The sequence below is a fragment of the Lipotes vexillifer genome, unplaced genomic scaffold (assembly GCF_000442215.2).
Source record: "Lipotes vexillifer unplaced genomic scaffold, Lipotes_vexillifer_v1.1 scaffold394, whole genome shotgun sequence".
Taxonomy (NCBI): domain Eukaryota; kingdom Metazoa; phylum Chordata; class Mammalia; order Artiodactyla; family Lipotidae; genus Lipotes; species Lipotes vexillifer.
In genome coordinates, this window is record NW_006791731.1 from 4779337 (window position 1) to 4798689 (window position 19353).

General features: G+C 44.1%; 1 protein-coding gene across 1 annotated transcript in view; it reads left to right on the forward strand.

Moving 5' to 3' along the window:
• Positions 1-306: 306 nt before the first annotated feature.
• Positions 307-19353, forward strand: part of FAM135B (family with sequence similarity 135 member B) — a 166893-nt gene continuing 147846 nt past the window's right edge. Inside the window, exon 1 of the mRNA XM_007464596.1 lies at positions 307-383. Within this exon, the coding sequence (XP_007464658.1) occupies positions 307-383 (77 nt within the window). The remainder of the gene's footprint in view (positions 384-19353) is intronic.

Sequence of the window (19353 nt, forward strand, 5' to 3'; positions counted from 1 at the left end):
GGAAGGGCAGGGAACTAGCCCAGCTTTAGAATTAGTGTATCTGGGTCTGAGTCCCAGTTCTTGGAGGTGTGAGCTGTGTGACATCCTGTAAGTTACTTCATCTCTCTGTGTCTGTCCTATAATAGGAACCCCTGGGTGATGGTGTCCGGTGGACACGTCATGGTCCCGTTGGCCAGATACCCTTGTCCATCTAAGTCAGTGCTGTTTGAGTTCCACTTGTAGAATCCCGGGCTCTCTGTGTTTGGCTGATGTGACCTCAGGCTGTTCATTTCCCTCTTGTTTTTTAGGTAATGAACCAAAAAGATCATGTCTGAAGTACAAGGAACGGTCGAGTTTTCTGTAGAGCTACATAAATTTTATAATGTGGATCTCTTTCAGAGAGGGTGAGTATGCTTTCACTATTTGTATTTGTTTACATATTTGTTTTGTTTTTTCTCTGGCAGGTCTTGGTGGTGAGGACAGGTCATAGGAAATTTTGGGTTAATGAGGAAAGAATTTGTATTATTTTTCCTGCCAAGTGGAAAATCCAAACTTTTAGTGCATTTGAAAATAAGCCATAAATTGACACAGACCAGAAAATGCTAATTTCTCTCATCCTCCTGCACCTCTTCCTACTTGCTCTTCCCATTAAATCTGTCAGTCAGTGTTAAAGGAAAGTGAATTTATTGGAAATGAAGCTTGCCTGGGTAGCTCTGATAAAAAGTGTCTGTAGGATCAATATTTCTAGGGACCATCTCCCCAAACCACATATCATAAACCCTGTACCCAGGTCTCTGAAAAACTGAGAATTTACAATGTCTTTTTTATTTATTTTATTTTATTTTTTTGAGGCACGCGGGCCTCTCACTGTCGTGGCCTCTCCCGTTGCGGAGCACAGGCTCCGGACGCGCAGGCTCAGCGGCCATGGCTCACGGGCCCAGCCGCTCCGCGGCACGTGGGATCCTCCCGGACCGGGGCACGAACCCGTGTCCCCTGCATCGGCAGGTGGACCCTCAACCACTGCGCCACCAGGGAAGCCCCACATTAAAAAAAAGTCTTTTTAAAATACACAATTAAAATATAGCTGCTCCTACTTTTTCAGGATGTACTCTGAATTTGGCATTTTACGTGCATGATCTCACTAAGTCCCACACTGAGATGGAATAACCGGTTCATCCGAGCCCAACACTAAGTAGATTGAGATATGTGAACTTACATATGGATTTGTAACTATAATTATTAATAATGTACCTTTTCTGAACTGTATATTGACCATCAGATATTGACTAAAGCTCGTATGAAATCGTCATCGTTAACAAGACATTTCAAAATGGCACATCCAGAGCACAAAGAGAGCCCTGTGCAGGCGGTAAGGGAGGTTGAAAATGAATATGGAAATCATGAATTATTCGATAAGCCTGTGGTGCTCTTCTCTTCTTTCCAGATCTATGTGGTTTGGGGAAGCATCTCGTTTAGCTGCATATTCATTGCTAAAGTCTAATGTTGAATTTGTCTGAATTAAAACCAGACCATTGAATCACTGTTCTATGTATATATATATGTGTGTGTGTGTGTGTGTGTGTGTGTATTTTAACATGCATAATATATTATATATAATTTTAATTATTGTATATTACTGTATATATATTACCAGTGTATATATATAATATATGTTATGTATATAATTTTATTACTGTGTATGTATATATTACAAAAGTTATGTGTTCCATCAATACATAAAATAATTATTTTAAAAACATGAATTATCACATTTCTTATCTCATCTTTTAAAATACCTTTTCTTGTGTTTATAATGCATACTATATACAAGTAGAACTGTACATGTGTATGATTTATAAATAAATATACATATATTGGGGTTGCATGCCCAAAAATGTTTTTACTGGTAAACATGCAAATCAACCGTTGGAGACCACTGGTCCATCTAGCAGAGCAAGGAGAACTCTCACAACTTTCTTCTAGCTCTTAATGCTACTATTTCATGGTGTCCAGGAGTGTGGAAATCTAGGCACACACGTCGATGTGGATAAGGGCATAACTGTATGATCAAACTTGGTTGAGGGTGGGTTTCATTTCAGCTACCTCCATGAACAGGCTAGGGCATCTTTTGGATGAAGGCGATTAGACCTCTCGGGGGTGGAGGGAGTGCTAGGATCTCCAAGGTCCCATCTGCAATAAGACCTTGACGTGAATGGTCCCCAGCCCCCTGGATTCTGCCTACAGGGAGCTGTGGACAGGCTGGGCATGATGCCAGCCAGGACTCTGCATCTGCCAGGGGAGTATCTGACGGGCGTGGTCCCTGATGCTCAAGGGCCAAGGAATTTTCCACTCTGAATCCTACAGGAGCCATGAGGATGGTGAAATGTAATTACTTTCCTAGCAAGCACTCCGTGGGGATGTGACAGCTGCGGTCCAGACCTAGTAGGCAAGGTGGGGGCCTGGGTGAAAGAAAGTGGATGATCTCCTGATGTCATTAAAGAGAAGGAAGGTGGGATTTGGGGAAGCTGGCCCCTTTTGGGGGGGTGTGAGGATGTATGATTAAATGTGTGCTCCATACTGTCCTTGGGATGGTAGAAATCAGAGCCGGGGCTTGCAAAGGGAGGAGAGAGTCCTTCTTTGGATTGCGTTTGGCTGTGGTCATCCAAGTTCCACCTGGCTTCTCCAGTTGAGGAGTAGTGCCTATGGGCCTGTTTTACAAATGTGCTATAGCTCATTTACCCCATCTGCCCGGATAGACACCCCTTCTTGATTTGTTGTGAGATGTTGTGTTGGAACCGCATGGATACAGAACTGAGAATATTGAGTGAGGATTTGCCCTGATCAGGGAGTTACTTGCTTACAGCACATTTATATTTGTCAATAGTTTTTCCAGTCCCAGAATGCATACTGCCTTTTGGTGATGTTTGCTTTGAACAGTCAGCTTGCATTTATGCAAGGTCTGTGTTGACTGAGGTGAATTCTCAAAGGACAAGCATATCCTGAAACCAGTCAAAAGCATCATGAATTGTCACCCCTGTACTTGGCAGTGAGACTCATCCTGATAAAAAGCCAGAGGCAGGGAGGCACTTGGGAGCCTGGCTTTGGGGTCAGACCTGACTTTGAAGCTAAGCTCTGCCACTTATAAGCTCTGAGAACATGTCCCTTTAAAACCAGTTATCACTCTGAAATGGTGATGGCAAAGTCTATCTCGTGAGGTAATCTGAATGGTTATGGCACTAGTTGTGTTAATTAATATATGCAGAGCAGCTAGCATGGAACCTGGTATCTAGTAGATGCTATCTAAATTGTCACTTCTACTAGTAAATCCTGGCTTCCAATCCGTCCTTAACACTATTAGCAGAGTTATTACCCCATAGGGTTGTTGAGAGCATCTTGTCTTCTCACTCCTCAGCCCAGTGCTCAGAGGCTGAACGGTCTTACTGTCTGTACTCAGACCATTCTTGACCGCCCCCACCCCCAATATCTGCCTTGAAAATTCTACCCTCTGCAAGTTCCCGCTCAAATATAACCTCCTCTCCAAACCACTTCTGTATATTGATTGATGCTCAGCTACTGTCTCAGCCCAGTTTTTATGAATTCCTCTTCTGCCTGTTTCTAAAACAGACATCATGTGTTTTATTCTGTCATCCACTCACACACGCATGACCGCAAACACTAGTAAGCGTACGTTATTGGGTTAGGCTCCATGAGGATGAAGATGAAAGATATTCTGCCTTCAAAGTGTTTACCAGCTGATGAGGGAGATGGATGCACACAGAGAAAATGACCTTGGTGTGTGATACGGTCTACAACAAAGACAGATTCGGTGCTGTGCTGTGAAACACAAGCAGGAAGCCAGTGTGTGGGCAGGGTCAGAGAAGATGTCTTGGTAGGAGATAAGCTATCATTTGAAAGCTGGGCGGGCGTTGGCCGAGCAGAGGACCTGGAAAGGCAGGACCGGAAGGGCTCAGCGGTGTCAGGAAGCAGAGCCAACCTGAAAGCCCAAAGTGCAGTGAAGAGTAGGAACGGAGAAGTGGGTGGGGTAAGAGGGTTATAGCCTATCTTCTACTGGACGTGTGATTATAGAGATATTCATGTCAACTGCCACACACTTTCTTAGATTGCTGTGGGCGGAGGGCTGGGCTGAAAAAGGGAATGATAGTGATGTCATGTGTGGCTTTATCTTCTTCTCAGCTGGATCCAGTCTCCTTCAGGCTAAGGACTCCATCTTACATGACTTCATATGGCCAGCGCCCAGCATAGAGCCTGGTGCACCCTGACAGATCAAGAACAGCTTAGGTGTGGGGTCACGTGGATCTTCATTAAATGATAGTCATAAAGATAAAGCAGTCCCTAATTCCTAGTGTACTATTTAAATCAGTGTTACTCAGAGTGTGGCCCAGGGGCCAGCAGCATCACCATTACCTGGGGGCTGATTAGAGATGCTAGGTCTCGGAACCTGTCTCAGATGTGCTGAGTCAGCATCTCTGGTTGTGAAGCTCGGGAAACCATTTTTTTTTAACATGTTTTTAACATGTCCTCCAGGTGGTTCTGGTTGAAAAGCACAGGAAGCACTGTTGAAAAAGTTTCTGTGAAAATATCAACCTAGGCTGTGTACTAGAATCGTCTGGAGAACTGGAAAATCCACCCTCCAGACAAATGTATTTAAAAGCAAAAAAATTTGGCCTTTCCTGGTGGCGCAGCGGTTGAGAGTCCGCCTGCCGATGCAGGGGATCCGGGTTCGTGCCCTGGTCGGGAAGATCCCACGTGCCGCGGAGCGGCTGGGCCCGTGAGCCATGGCCACTGAGCCTGCACGTCCGGAGCCTGTGCTCCGCAACGGGAGAGGCCACAGCAGTGAGAGGCCCGCATACTGCAAGCAAGCAAGCAAGCAAATAAATAAATTCATTCATTCATTCATTCATTCATTCATTCATTCATTCATTCTGGGGTGGGACCCAGGCATCAGCACTTTCTAAAGTTCCCCAGGTAACCCCAAGGTTGAGAATGACTGGATTAGAACTAAGTGTATATACATCACTCTGTTGTTGATAACCTCTTTATCGTTAAGAAACGGAGACATAAATCTCTTCTTTCATTATACAGTTGTGACATCTCCTCTTCCCCAGTAGGAGACTGGACCTTAACACATGCCTTCTGCTCAGGAACCTACGGAGATGCCACCCTAGCTTTCTAGCATGGGTTCTGGGAGCCAGAAAGCAAAAGGGAAGCTATTATTTCATTTACAATAATTTTCTCATAAGGAGATGCTTAAGTGAACAATTAATTATAAAACCCATTGCCTGGGTACGTGTAAGTCATTAATATATTAATAATTCATACCTGCTTATGAGAGCATGAACCTTCATTTCTAACAGTGTTAGCTGAAAGGGAGCTAACGTTTGTCCTTGAAAATGAATTCAGATTTCATTTTCAGTCTTAATTCAGACGAGGCTCTGAATCAAAGTGATTTTCTTCCTGAGTGAAGGTTTTCATTGTTTGATGTTCAGATTCACCTCCTGTCTTTCCTCCACCCCTTCTCTACAAGGTCATTTAGAAGATTTTCCCTACTCAGAGGTTTTAGATGATTTTACGTATAAATTCTGTCCTGTCCACAGAATAGTTGCACAAAAAAGAACTATAATCAATATGATCAGATCTTATGTGGAAGGTCCAATGCTCGTAGAAATGTTAGGATTGAAATCCCCTTAGAACAAAGTCACCTGCCTTGTCTCTACTGGGGTGAAAACGGTTGGCTCCCAAGTTAAGTGATTCCTGAAAGAAAATCCCATCTTGTGTTTATGCCCTGACATCCCCACTGTGGCCTGATGCCCAGCGACAGCTAAGCTCCCTGGGAAATTAGCTAACCAGCCCTGATGTGCCTTAATAGACTCAGAAATACAATTGTCTTTGCTTGCCAGAGAGCAATTCATTGATTTGTCTGGTTCTGTCAGAAATAATGCTTTTCCTTACTTCTCTTATTAAAATATGTTGCGATCCTTTTCATTCATTCCTACCCTTTTGAAAGGGAGTGGGGATTATACATGGTTTGATTTGGGATTTTTATCACTTGCAGCCAAGGGTTCCATGTAGCACAAGGAGGGTAGATAGGCTCAGTGATCTTTAAGAGTCTTTCTGTGAAATTCCATGATTATTATTTTCATAAAAATTTGATCTCTCTTTCCCCATAAAATGGCATTTTTTTCTCCCCACGATAAGTTTTTTATTTTAAATATCTGTTTAGGTAATACTGAGGATAAACAAGAATATAATTATTATAAATGTGGCTTGTTTAGTAAAACTGCTATTTAAGAACCAGTAATATACTGACAGTAATAAAGGGATTTATGTCCCTCAAATATTTGTCTCAATGTCCTTCTTTGAAGCAATTTAACTCTCACCATCTTTAGAAGTCTCCATTCAAATATTTTTACTTTGCTAGGTTTTACTTCTTGGCTACATATTCAGGCATATAGGCCTCTCTGGGAAACATCAGTACTCAAGGTGTGGGGTGTGTGTGTGTGTGTGTGTGTGTGTGTGTGTGTGTGTGTGTGTGTCTGATCATCAGACCTCAGAAATATGGAACGCTTCACGAATTTGCGCGTCATCCTTGTGCAGGGGCCATGCTATCTTCTCTGTATGGTTCCAGTTTTAGTATATGTGCTGCCGAAGCAAGCACTAAAACGGCATTTTTAATAATTATTCCTGTGGAGAGTGAACAGACGTCAGTTGCCCAAGGGCTTATGTAGATGGACCTTCTGAATTATTTTTCTAGCAAATCCACATTCCTGTTAACAATTACCGTGTCCCATTTTTTTTTTCCTGTTTTTTTCCCTTTGAATCTGTGACTTCATAAGCCTGCTGCTTTAAGCCTTTTATCCTCTTAACCCCTGGCTGAGGACATGCTCAGGAGATCTGTAAAGAAAAGCTCCTTCCAGGGGGCTGAGAGTTGGCCTGCAGAGATTAAAATGTCTCTGGTGAGCTCAGAACCACCCACAGGGCCTAATAACCTCAGGGAGGAATAAAGGCGGAACAGAAAGCCAATGAATAGTGTGGTCCTTTCTAGTTTTGTGCTCACAGGTCCTCGCTCAGGCCTCTCAAGGAGAACGACAGGGCATGTGGTCATGGACGTGGTGTAGAGGGCAGAGCAGAGACCCAGATCTGGTCTAAGACAAAGAGACCTTGGATCTATTTCCACGTCTTCTGCAACTAGCTGGGTACCCGTGGGCGAGTTGCTTTCTCGGCTTCCTTATTTGTTTTGCAGGATCTCTATTGGAAGTCATGAGGTGATCTTTGTAAAGCATCTAGTTAGAGAGGCAGGCCTGGCAGTGCTGCCAAAGTGGGCTAAGCCCTCTCTGGCCTTTCTGTCCCATTGATTACAGTGCAAACTCTGCACCAGACGGTCCTCAGCTGGTCAGTGCCAGGGCTGGAGCAGACCACTGGCCTGGTCAGACTCTGGACTGTGTGATCCTTTTTATATTTTAAGCAATTATTTAAATTCATCACTACTAATCTCCCAGGAAGAGGTCTCCTTGCCAGTTGGAAACCTAATGGACTCCATGCGGATCTGTATTGGCCTCAATGGGGGAAATTCTGCTTTCTGTTCTTTATCTCATTTTTGGAATCTATAAAGTGAAAATGCCACAGTTCTTTTCTTCTGCCTTTATTGAGATGTAATTGACGTATAATATTGTGTAAGCTTAAGGTGTATGTGTGATGAATTCATATATGTATGTATCGTGAAAGGATTACAATACAGTTAGTTCAGACATCCCTCAGCTCAGATAGTTACCATTGTGTGTGTGTGTGTGTGTGTGTGTGTGTGTGTGTGTGTTTGTGTGAGATCATTTAAGATCTACTCTCTTACTAGCTTTCCAATACACAGTACATATCTAAAGAAATAATAGCTTTAGGGAAACTCGTGAGATACTATAGTCAATAGAGGTATACTGAACTATAAGATGTTTCTTTTCTAGAAGGGTCTTTGAGCGGATCTTGGGTCAGAGTAGAAGATATAAGAGAGTGAAGTCCTTAACTGCTCTGGTTTCATTCCCAACTGTTGTCAAATGTCGCTCAAAAGCAATTTTAAATGCATTTCATCGTTTTCTCATTTTAAACTTTCAATAGCTGTCATACAGAGTAAAGTCAGAAAGAGAAAAACAGATATCGTATATTAATGCATATATGTGGAATCTGAAAACATTGGTATAGACGATCTTATTTACAAAGCAGAAATAGAGACACAGACGTAGAGAACAAACATATGAACTGGGAGATTGGGATTGACATATATACACTATTGATGCTATGTATAAAATAGGAAACTAATGAAAACCTATAGTATAGCGCACGGAACTCTACTCAGTGCTCTGTGGTGACCTAAATGGGAAGGAAATCCAAAAAAGAGGGAATATATGTATATGTAGAGCTGATTCACTTTGCTGTACAGTAGAAACTAACACAGCATTGTAAAGCAACTATACTCCAATAAAAATTTAAAAAATAAACTTTCAATAGCACATACATATAGTTTTGCCTAGTGAAAGAATTATGGTGACATTTTCATCCTTGTACTTTTCCTTATTTTTCACAATATACATATTACCTTTGTAATCAGAACCCTCTCTCTCTCTCTCTCTCTCTCTCTCTCTCTCTCCTCTCTCTCTCTCTCTATTTCTACTTGTATCTCTCCTTTTACACTAGGTAGACAGTATTTCATATGCACATGTGTTTTGCTTTACAAAAATGTAATATATTAGTTTGTTCTCTATTTTCTCTCTTTCCAGGTTGTGAACATTTTTCATCAGCCTCTATGTCCCTTTAAAACATGCTTAAGAGCTGCAAAGAATTCCATCATAGGACTCCATCATAATTTATTTAACCAGTGCTCAATTTGGGGACATTTTGCTTCTTTTTTTTTTTTTTTACATATTAAAATGCATTTCATTATTTACAGTTGCCATGACATTTTTGATCTTGAATGATTAGGAAACACTTCACTCTTGATAATATAGACGGGACACCCTGAAAATGAAGGACTTTTCCCACGTGTCTTCCTTCTAAGCCCCTGGTAATGTTGATGAAGATGAATACTCTGTTTCACCAAGCTCTTTTATCATCCAGCAGGGTGAGGGAGGAAATGATCGTCACCCTAACAGTCCTCGTTTAATCTCAAATCTCTGTTCCATCTCATCTTAGACTTCGCAGAAGGCATTTTACAAAGCTCAGAGGAATTAAACACTGATTAAGAATCTTCATGGCATCAGGCAGGGAATCTCCACCTTTTGAGTAGAGGAGCATTTGTGAACAGTGGGAATCTAAAAATCTCCCAAGTCACTGATGTCTGGGTCTCCATGGCCTCACAGATCCCAGGAATTGGCACTCAGGTCACTGCAGTTACTGTTTGGGAAAAGAAAAGACATGCCTGGGAGGCTGGTTCTTTGCTGCTCTTCCTAAAAGTAGGCAGAACTTTGCTTTCATCGGCATGCTGTGCTCCCAGAAAGGGTGAAATTCTATGCTTTCTCTGAAAAAATCTCTTTAGTGTCATTGCATGAAACTCTTATGTCTCAACCCACTAGAATCAACTAGAATTTATTTGGAGTAGAAAATTATAAAATTCTCTATTATTACAAACAGGCTCACATAACCCCACAATTCTACAAGGGATGTAGTATTATCCCTAAATCATAGAGGAAGCAGAGCCTGACATAGGTTCCAAGTCTGGCTCAGTTTTGCACATCGTGCAGGTGGCCAGGTGGAGGGTTTCTTGCGGGGATGCCTGCACCCCAGAGTCCGCGCATTTGCTTTCTGCTTCACGAGGCACGTTTTGTTTGGCTTGGGAAGACAAGGGTGTTCAGATGTTACGATGACTGCCCCTACCTCCAACTTCTTTAAACGCTTGCACTTCTGCAAACAACACAACTACGGAGCACGACTTTCCTTCCTGCTCAAACTTCCTTTCCTGGCTGCCTGGCACCTATCTGGATGTTCTCCTTGAATAATCAGGGGATGATGTACTGGGAATTGAATCCTTCCAGCCAAAGACTGACAGACCCCAGAGGCATTTGCTTAACCAAATCTATTCACACTTCTTTGACAAAAGATCTTTCCATAAATAGAATCCTCGGAGAAGCTCTCTTGCCCCCACTCCTTTTCTACCCATTAAAGCTTTCTCTACTGTCATCTTTCTCGAGAAGGAATATGTAGCATCCCTCCTATGCGACTCTTGCACAAATGGCCCCTTGTAAAACAGACCCAGGGTCGTCTCTTGTTCTTTTATTTATGTCCTCCTTAATTTACCCATTCTGGAGACTTTGAGCGCTTGCTCTTGTCGGCTCTGTCCTAGGAATTCTGGGCAGAATATTGAGAAAGAGCCATGAACTCAGGTTGTTTCCAACGTGCCATGGGAGAAAGAGATGTAAGTTAATAAAGTGATGTCAGAAATGGAACAAAAAAGCACGGACAAGGTCCTAAGGTGCTGAGGGAGGACAAGGATACCGTCCCCTCACTCGGGAGGCATCACGACAGGTTACGCAGAAGACGGGGGTTCTACTGGTCAGGTGAAGACTGGAGGGGAATCTCAGTCAGTGAGAACAGCATGGGCAAAGGCCTGGGGATGATAAAGGTCATGGCATCCCTGGGAAATGCCACACTGCTGAAGAGGGCTCCCTAGAGGTGGTGTTTTTGATGGAGTGGGAGAGGCGGGATTGCGCTTTGTCGATCAAGGAGGGCGAAGAAACCATTTAAGTAAGGGAACTTCTTGATGATTTGTGTTGTAAAAATGATGCTTTGGAAGCAAAGAGGGTGGCAGGTGGGGTGGGGAAAAATAATGACAGTGGTGAGGACAGCTCAGGCAGAGAATAGTTGAAAAATCTTGAAGCAGTGGAATGGGAAGAGTTGGTGCTTTAATGTCACGTTACGGGGGAGAGAAATCATAGTGATAGTCAGTTGCCCCCTTGGGTGAATTAGTACCTAAAGTCGAGGACGGGTAGGACCAGGCAGCCAGAGGAGATGTGAGTCTAGAGGTCTGGAGGCGGTGGGGTATCTTGAGTCCAGAGACCAGGTAGGAATCAGGGCTGGGATTTGTCTGCTCATGGGCATAATTGAGCCCGCGTGAAATCTTTCAGTAACCTGTGACACTTTGTGAGCTCAGACTGTGTGCCAGGACCTTTACTCTATCAACTCACTTGATGCTATTGACAGCCCTATGAGCTAGGTATCATTACGTTCATTTTACAGATGGGTAAACGGAAGCTCCAGGACGCCTGGCTATCCCAGGGCAGAGTCAAGGTTTGAATTCATGGCTGTTTGCCTCCAAAGCCGGTATTACCAGCACTGTTTTTTTATTCTGTTGGCGAGACCAGACTCCAAGAGAAAAATCACAATTTAAGCACAATTGGGTGGAAATGCAGACTAAGGCGTTTGAACTTTCTCCTCTAAGGATGTTACAGGAGGGGTGAGTATGAAATGTTTGAAGTAGGGGAGGATCAGATTTGGGTTAGAACACCCTTTGGCTTAAGCATGGAGAATGCAGGCACTGCCTGACAGGTAGTTGGCACTCACACATCCGAATTCTAGTCGTTGGTTGAGGTTACTTATCTGAACTGGGCCCTGATGAAGGAGACGTTTACTGAGCAGTGTGACAAAGACGTTTCTCATCACACTCCAAATCCTATCGGTTGGTAGTTTCTGAGGTTTGTATAAAGCTCAAATCCCACCACTGATTTCTCTCTTCAGATGACTTAGTGAGCTCCAGACCCATAAGAAACAGTAATGAAATGGAACCGATGTCCTTTATTTGTAGCTGGGAAAGTTCCTAATACTCTCACAGGGCAGGGTATTGACACAACAGATGGAGCAAACAAGGATTAGGTGTAGATGCCCAAATGAGATTTCTTCCGGCCTCTGTCTGCCCCAACTGAGATGAATCTTGACACTCAAGTGTTTAGAGACAGAGGAGGGAGAGGGAAGGAGAGAAGATGAATGGATACCTTGCGTCCAGGAGGGGCCCAGGATTTATAGGCTGAGCTGTACTTACTGAATACAAGGAAAAAATGGCAGATGGAAGACTGTGCATGGCTCTTGATATTTATTGTCTATTATTAAAATACATGCCTTTCAGTATTTCAGTTTTTAACCAATCAGTTTGGCAGTGCTTTTCTACACTCACTTCCTGGGTCACCCGGTCCCATGGATTTAAATACCACCTGTGAGCCACTGGCTTCCCAGTTTATGTCATCAGTTTCTCCTCTCTTCCATACTTCAGTCTTGTCCGGTAGGTGTTCTCCATCCATTGTCATCTTGCTGTCTAAAAGGCATCTGAAACTTGATCTATCTGAACCAAAAACCTGATCTCCTGCCCTCCCAAACCTCTTCCATCAAACAGCCCCATCTCAGTCAACTCCGTGCTTCTCGGTGTTGAAGCCAACATCTTAGAGCAATTCCTGACTTCTTTCTCCCTCATACCTCGTGTCCACTTCATCCAGAAGTCTTATTGGCTCTATCTTCCAAATTTATGCAGAATATGACATTTCTCACCTCTATTGCTAATATGCTGGTTCTAGCCACCGTCACGTCTGTCCCATCTGGATTTGCACAATAATCTTCCCCATCTGATCCCCCTGATGCTACCCTTGCTCATCTCTAGCCCCCTTACAACACAGAAGCCAGATGGTCCCTGCAAAGCATAAGTCAGACTGTGATGCTCCTCTGTTCTAACTCTCTGTTCTCCAATTTACTATGAGTAAAGCCAGAATGACTTACTCTTTCCCTCATTGGCTCACCCCCTGCCATAAGAGTCTTTCTCTCTTTTTTTAAAAAAAATTATTTATTTATTTATTTATTTAGTTTTGGCTGCGTTGGGTCTTCATTGCTGCATGCGGGCTTTCTCTAGTTGTGGCAAGCGGGGGCTACTCTTTGTCGCAGTGCGTGGGCTTCTCATTGCGGTGGCTTCTCTTGTTGCGGAGCACGGGCTCTAGGCGCACAGGCTTCAGTAGTTGCGGCACGTGGACTCAGTAGTTGTGGCTCGCGGGCTGTAGAGCACAGGCTCAGTAGTTGTGGCGCATGGGCTTAGTTGTTCTGTGGCATGTGGGATCTTCCCGGAGCAGGACTCGAACCCGTGTCCCCTGCATTGGCAGGTGGATTCTCAACCACTGCGCCACCAGGGAAGACCTCATAATAGTCTCTCTGTAGTTTCTTGATAATGTCGGGCATGGAACCTTTGCACTGGCTGTTCCCATTTCATGGAATGCTCTCCCATCAACTCTTTCAAGTTTACTTACTATATAAATAAGGATACTGGGTGCAGAGAAAGGGTACTTTGTCTTGCAGTAGTTAGGCAGCTGGGCAGTGGAAGAATCCGCTCAGGATCTCAGATTTCCTGATTCCTAATCAAGACCTTTTTTCTCACAATCAAAAAAAAAAAAAAAAAATCCCGAAGTGTGTTGCGTGGAACCTTAGTCCCTAGTGGCAGCCTGCCATAGTCGTCTCTTGGGATTTTCCTTGTGACAGTATTTCTTTACTCATCATGTCACAGGTGTGTGCACACGTGCATGCACACGTATGGGTGTGTGTGCACACGCGTGGAGTGGGCTGTGTGGTACTAGTGTTCTAAAGAGCATCCCTTGGAGATTACTCCTTCCCCCATGCTGTCATCCATTCATCAAAAGGGTAGGTTTGCAAAATTGTCCAAAGTTGGAGTTAATTTGTGCGGGGGAATGGTGCATTGCTTTGTGTCCTTGTGTCTGGAAGCCTTCTTCTGAATAATACAGAAATATGAATGTTGATGTAGGTGAAGGAAACAGGTAACATTTATTACCATCTGTCTGTAATAAGAACTTCATGTGGGATTTCTAGTTTATGTCTTTGAGATATCATGTGAATGAGTAAACTTCTTAGATGAGGCCACAGGGAGATTCACAGGGGTTTGCTCAGTGGCTGGGATTTGGGCTCTGGTGTCAGAGTGTCTGAGTCTGGTTCCCGGTCCCAAGCCCTCAGAGCGACATGGTCCTGGACAAATGACGTCATCTCTTCACATCTGAAAACCAGATAATGATAGTATCTGCCTCCTGTGGTTTTTGTGAACAAAAAATTACATGTGTGTATTGTTCTTGATGATTTTGAGCTATCTAATTATTATTTATCATCATCATCATTATGGCTATTACACAGTTTGCCTGAGGGAGCCCTGCTGCTGGTGAGTGTCAGTCCGGTATTTAAGCCTGCCTCTGGCTCACTGCGAAGCTGGTATAGTCTTGTACGTGCTCTGCACTGCTGGCTCCACTTGGCTTATCTCAGCCTGAAGAAGGGGCCACAAAACTACCTCTCTTGAGAATTTGTCCATTTGTCTGTCAACATAACCATCCGTTCATTCCCCCATTCATTCTTCCTCTCATCATGCATATATCAAATAGGTAAAAGGTGGCCCAACCTATGTAAATACTGGGGAATTAAACAAACAGAAAAAGAAACAAAAAAGTGAGTCAACCTGAGCCTAGTCCTTGAGGTATCCTAGGGACTGAACTAGGCATTTTATCTCCATCATGTCATCTAATTATCCTGGAGAAGCAGATATTATATTTCCCATTTTACACATGGGCAAACAGCCTTTGACAAACAATAAAACAAAATAACTGAAGCCATGTAGGCTGCTAATGGTTCCATTCCAAGTCTGTCTCACTTCCAATCCCATGCTCTTTCTCTGAAGCCACTCTGCTTCCCTTCCAAAACCCACATCCAGACCCCTACCTCCAAACGTCTTCCTGGGGACTCAAGGAATAAGAAAACTCATTCTGTTGGCAGTAATTTCACAAGTTTCATTAGTCCAGACCTTGAGAAGGACCCGCCCAGCTCACACATCTTGACTTGCATTGTCCAGTCCCGGTGCCGGAGGGAAGCTGGGTGTTGCTGTCTCCTCTCTGCTCTGGTCAGACCTCAGACACTTTGAATTCCACTCCATGTATCAAATCCAGGACACCTGGAAGCGTGTTGACAAACCTGAGTACCCTAAGCCTGCAAATGAAGCCCCATCTCTACCCAACAAGGAGTAGTTGAATGAATTAGAAAGGATTCAGAATTGTGTGTTCACCATTTAGGGATCACTAATGGCTCCCCAGGAAAATGAATTAGATTCATCATTAGTTTCTTCAAAGGTCAGAACTAAGACCCTGGGAGTGAAAGGAAGAAATATTTTAAGTACTTGATGTCAGGAAACGTTTTCTAATGGAAAGGTCTTCAAAGGGCAGGGTTGCTTTGAGCATCGTGGGTGCCCTCCCTCTGAAAAAGATGGGGTCGAGATGGTTGAGAGTCTTGGGAAGCTACGTATTTGGTGAGAAGGCGACGGTGTATTTCGATCAGAAAATCTTCGAACGTTTTTAAAAGCCTTTGACTTCCTTTCCTCAGAGTGAATCTTAAAGGAAAGCCTGAAATGTAAAAGGAAAAAGCGGAACTGGTTTGGTTGACATCTCACGGCGTGCAACCTCCGAGGCTGCTCGTCGTATCATGGGGGCATCACTGCCTCTACTTGAAAACCTTTGGAAAAACAACCGTAAAGGTAGTAACCACTGTGTTGGCTAACATTTATTAAACACTGAACCTGGAACTCTTCTAGGCTTTGTATTTATTACCTCATTCAGTTCTTCAAACAATCCCATGAAGTCAGGGCTAGGATTCTGTCACCGTCATGTAGGTGAAAGAACGGAGGGTCACACGGGTGATGGGCCTCATTTGAGTTGACACTGCTGGGCTCAGGCAGAGCCGGGCTGTATGTTATGACATAGATTGGAGGGTCTCTGAGGTCATGCCGGTTCTTACTAGTCTGTGATTCTCCCAGGACTGGCGTGTCTGCGTCAGGTCCCAGCTAGCCAACCCCTGGAGACGTGTAAGCAGAGCAGATGGTGGGTTGAGGGCTGCTACCCGGATTATCTAAAAAGCAATTAAAAAATCTCAGGAGACTGCAAGACGGCTGTTCACTGGGGAAGCAGCAGGTTGTCCCTTTCTGCGGGTGCAGTGCTAACTGGGCAGCATTCCGTTTTGGCGGTTCTTTCTTGGGATCTTTCTGAAGCTTGGGTTTCCGTGCACGATGCACCATCAGAGATGACCTGTAGGACTTTTAAGCCTCAGTGTGATGGTTCCTGATGTTGGTGCAGAGGATTCAAGACTTCCTATAAGCATTGTCACCCCTTTTGTCCTTGACTTTGACAGCGAATCGTGGACTTGTGGTTCGTTGATGCCACAGGAAGTGATGCTTTGTGTTTTGAGAAGCTGAGGCCTCCTTCCACTCTTTTGTCTAGAAAGCACCTGGGAGGACAAGGACATGGCATTAGCAGGGTCCTGTTCTGAAAACTTCCATCTCCCCGGCGAGCAGCCAGCTCCTCTTGGAGAAGATGTCTTCCTACTGCAGACCTGTCATCACCACCCTTCATTTATTCTTTCTTTTGCTCATTTATGTATTCACTCATCAACACCTATGCGCCAGTCATGGTGCTAGATACTAGGGACCCAGAAGTGATGAACACAAGACCTTTCCATTGAGCTGCTAACTCCTTGTGGTAGAAACAGACACACATTGTTGCGCAGTGTGATTGTGATGAGCATTTACGAGCTCCTGCTACATGCGAGGCCCTCTGCTGAGCACTTCGCATGATCTTACTTGATCTGCACAGAAACTGAGGCAAGTCCAGTCCGCACCCACCTTCTAAAATGGGGAAACTGAGGCCATAGAAGTTGTGCAAAGCAACATGGGGAATCTTCTGCGGCAGAATCTGGTTTGCCCTTGGAGAATTCAGGAAAGACTGAGAGTCAAGGATTGGGGTCCCTGCTCCTTTTGAGGTGTCAGATGTTTTAGTTGATCATTGGGTAGTTTGGGGCAGGGAGGGGCTTGAGCTAGAGCTGGACAGGAAGCTGGGTTAATATCACCAAGTTCTCCAAAGGGGTTTGCATCAGTATATAGGGACCACCGCATTGTGCAACCAAGAATTCTCTTGTGATTCTGGCAGCTAACTTGCCGCCCAGCCACCCTGTGCATTAGGCATTAGCCAGGATTTTGAATGTTCTGTTGCCTCCAAGCTTTGCATTTGCCTCTGCGACTGCTAGGAACATCCTTTTTGTCTGCACTGTTCTCCCAGCTATCTCCTGCTCAGGTTTTTTGTCTCTTCTAAGATATCACCTATCTCAGGAGACTTTCTTATGGCTTATCCTGGTCAGGAGGCTCCTCCAGGCTTTCCTTTGTCCTACCACTAGCGCTGACCACCTCTCCGTTACCTCCAAGGGCCTGACATCCGGGTTCCATCCATTCCTGGTTCCCAGGCTTGCCTCTCAGGGCTGGCACAGAGTGGAGCTCAATGAAGGCTTATTGAGAAATAGACGATTTGGGTTGAAATATTTGGACCCTCCCCATCTATGTATTGAACAATAAAACAGTATTTATTGAGGGTCGACTGTGTAGCTGACACAGTTCTGGATGCCATGTTCATGGTTATGACCTGAGCAAAACAGTCCCTACTCTCACAGAACATTGGTCCAGTGGGCGAGACAGTCATTACATCTAAACTCCCTTTTCTAAGTAGCCAGTTCGGTATGAAATACGTGCTATGATGTAAAGTGCAGGTGGCCGTAGGAAATATGACAGGAGATGCCTCATTTAGAATGAGGGCTCAGGAGAGATGTCTTGGAGGAAGGAACATTTAAAAGGAGACTTGAAAGTTAATTAAAAAATAGCTAAGTTTGTGTGGGAGGAAAGAGGCTGAACAAAGGGCAGGCATGAGGCCCCAGGAAGGAACAGCTTAGTCCAGAGAATGAAGTAAGGCCACTGCAACTGCTGGAAGGTCAACTCGAACCAGATTCTCTTAGGTGTTACTGCTTTTGCTCAGACTTTCCCCAAAATAAATATATGTATATATTAATTAATTATTAATCATCTCTGTCCTTGATAAAGTCTTGAATGAATAGAGAATTTATTCCACTGCATTATTAGATTGTGTAGCGGCAACACTGTTTCATCAACAGAAGCTAAAGGGCTGTGTATAAATTCTTGTTACTGTGTACCACCTCTGTTGTTCTTCTAAAGCAAGTATTCATGTATCAGTGCTTAAACCATATTCTCTCTGTGTTTGATTTTAAATTATATTTTTTAAAATTATACTTTTATATATGAATATATATATATATGAATTGTAGTTTTATATATGAATATATATACGAATTATATATTTTTTAAAAGTACCAGATTCTGCACGGCCTCGTTGCGCCATTGAGGATCTTCCATTGTATCCCACTGGGCACCTCCCTTTGAGAAGGGAGGCAGCCACACACAATCGAGCCTCAGAGTCATTCTTGACACTACTTATGCCTCAGGCAATGCTTTTGACTTTCCCTCACGAGATACCCCAGACCCAACCCAAGCCTCTGTCATCTCTGTGAGGATGCCTTTCACTGCCTCTGCCTAGTCTCTGCTTCCTCCCTGTTCCCACTCTTCCCTCTGTGGTTCACACAGCAGCCCGAGGGTCCTTTTAAGACCGAAGCCATGCCGCTCTCTCACTTCGTCTCAGCCTACCCTTCCCCCTCCCCGTGTCCTCAAGTCCATTCTCTATGTCTGTGTCTTTATTCCTGTCCTACCCCTAGGTTCTTCAGAACCATTTTTTTCTTTCTAAGATTCCATATATATGTGTTAGCATAGCACAGGGAGACCAGCTCGGTGCTTTGTGACCACCTAGAGGGGTGGGATAGGGAGGGTGGGAGGGAGACGCAAGAGGGAGGAGATATGGGGATATGTGTATATGTGTAGCTGATTCACTTTGTTGTACAGCAGAAACTAACACACCACTGTAAAGCAATTATACTTTAATAAAGATGTTAAAAAATAAATAAAGATGGTGATTATCTGCTTACGAAAAAAAGAAAGACCTAAGCCAGGGAGTGTCACTTCTCTGCCTAAAACTAGTGACTTGACGCCCCATTTCCCTCAGGGCAGCAGCCCAAGTCCTCATGATGGCCTATGAGGCCCTTCCTGACACTCTGGCCACCTGCCTGTTCCTCCAACATCCTTCCCCCCAACCTGGGGCCTTTGGGGCATCTTCCTCCATCTGGAACTTTCTTCCCCAGTGCGTCCGCAAAGCACAACCTCTCACCTCCATTAAGTCTTTGTTCTTGTCACCTTCTCTCCTCACACTTGAAGTCTGCAGCTTCTGCCAATGGGACCCTCTTTTCCCTCATCATCTTTCAACGTACCATGGACATAACTCGTTTGCCGTGTTTTTATTTATTTGATCCTCCCGCTGAGATGTAAGCTGTACAGATGCAGGGATCTTTATCTGTTCCTTTCACTGATGACTCTCAGTGCTTAGGATACTCCCTAACAGTGAGTACCTTCTTCAACTATTC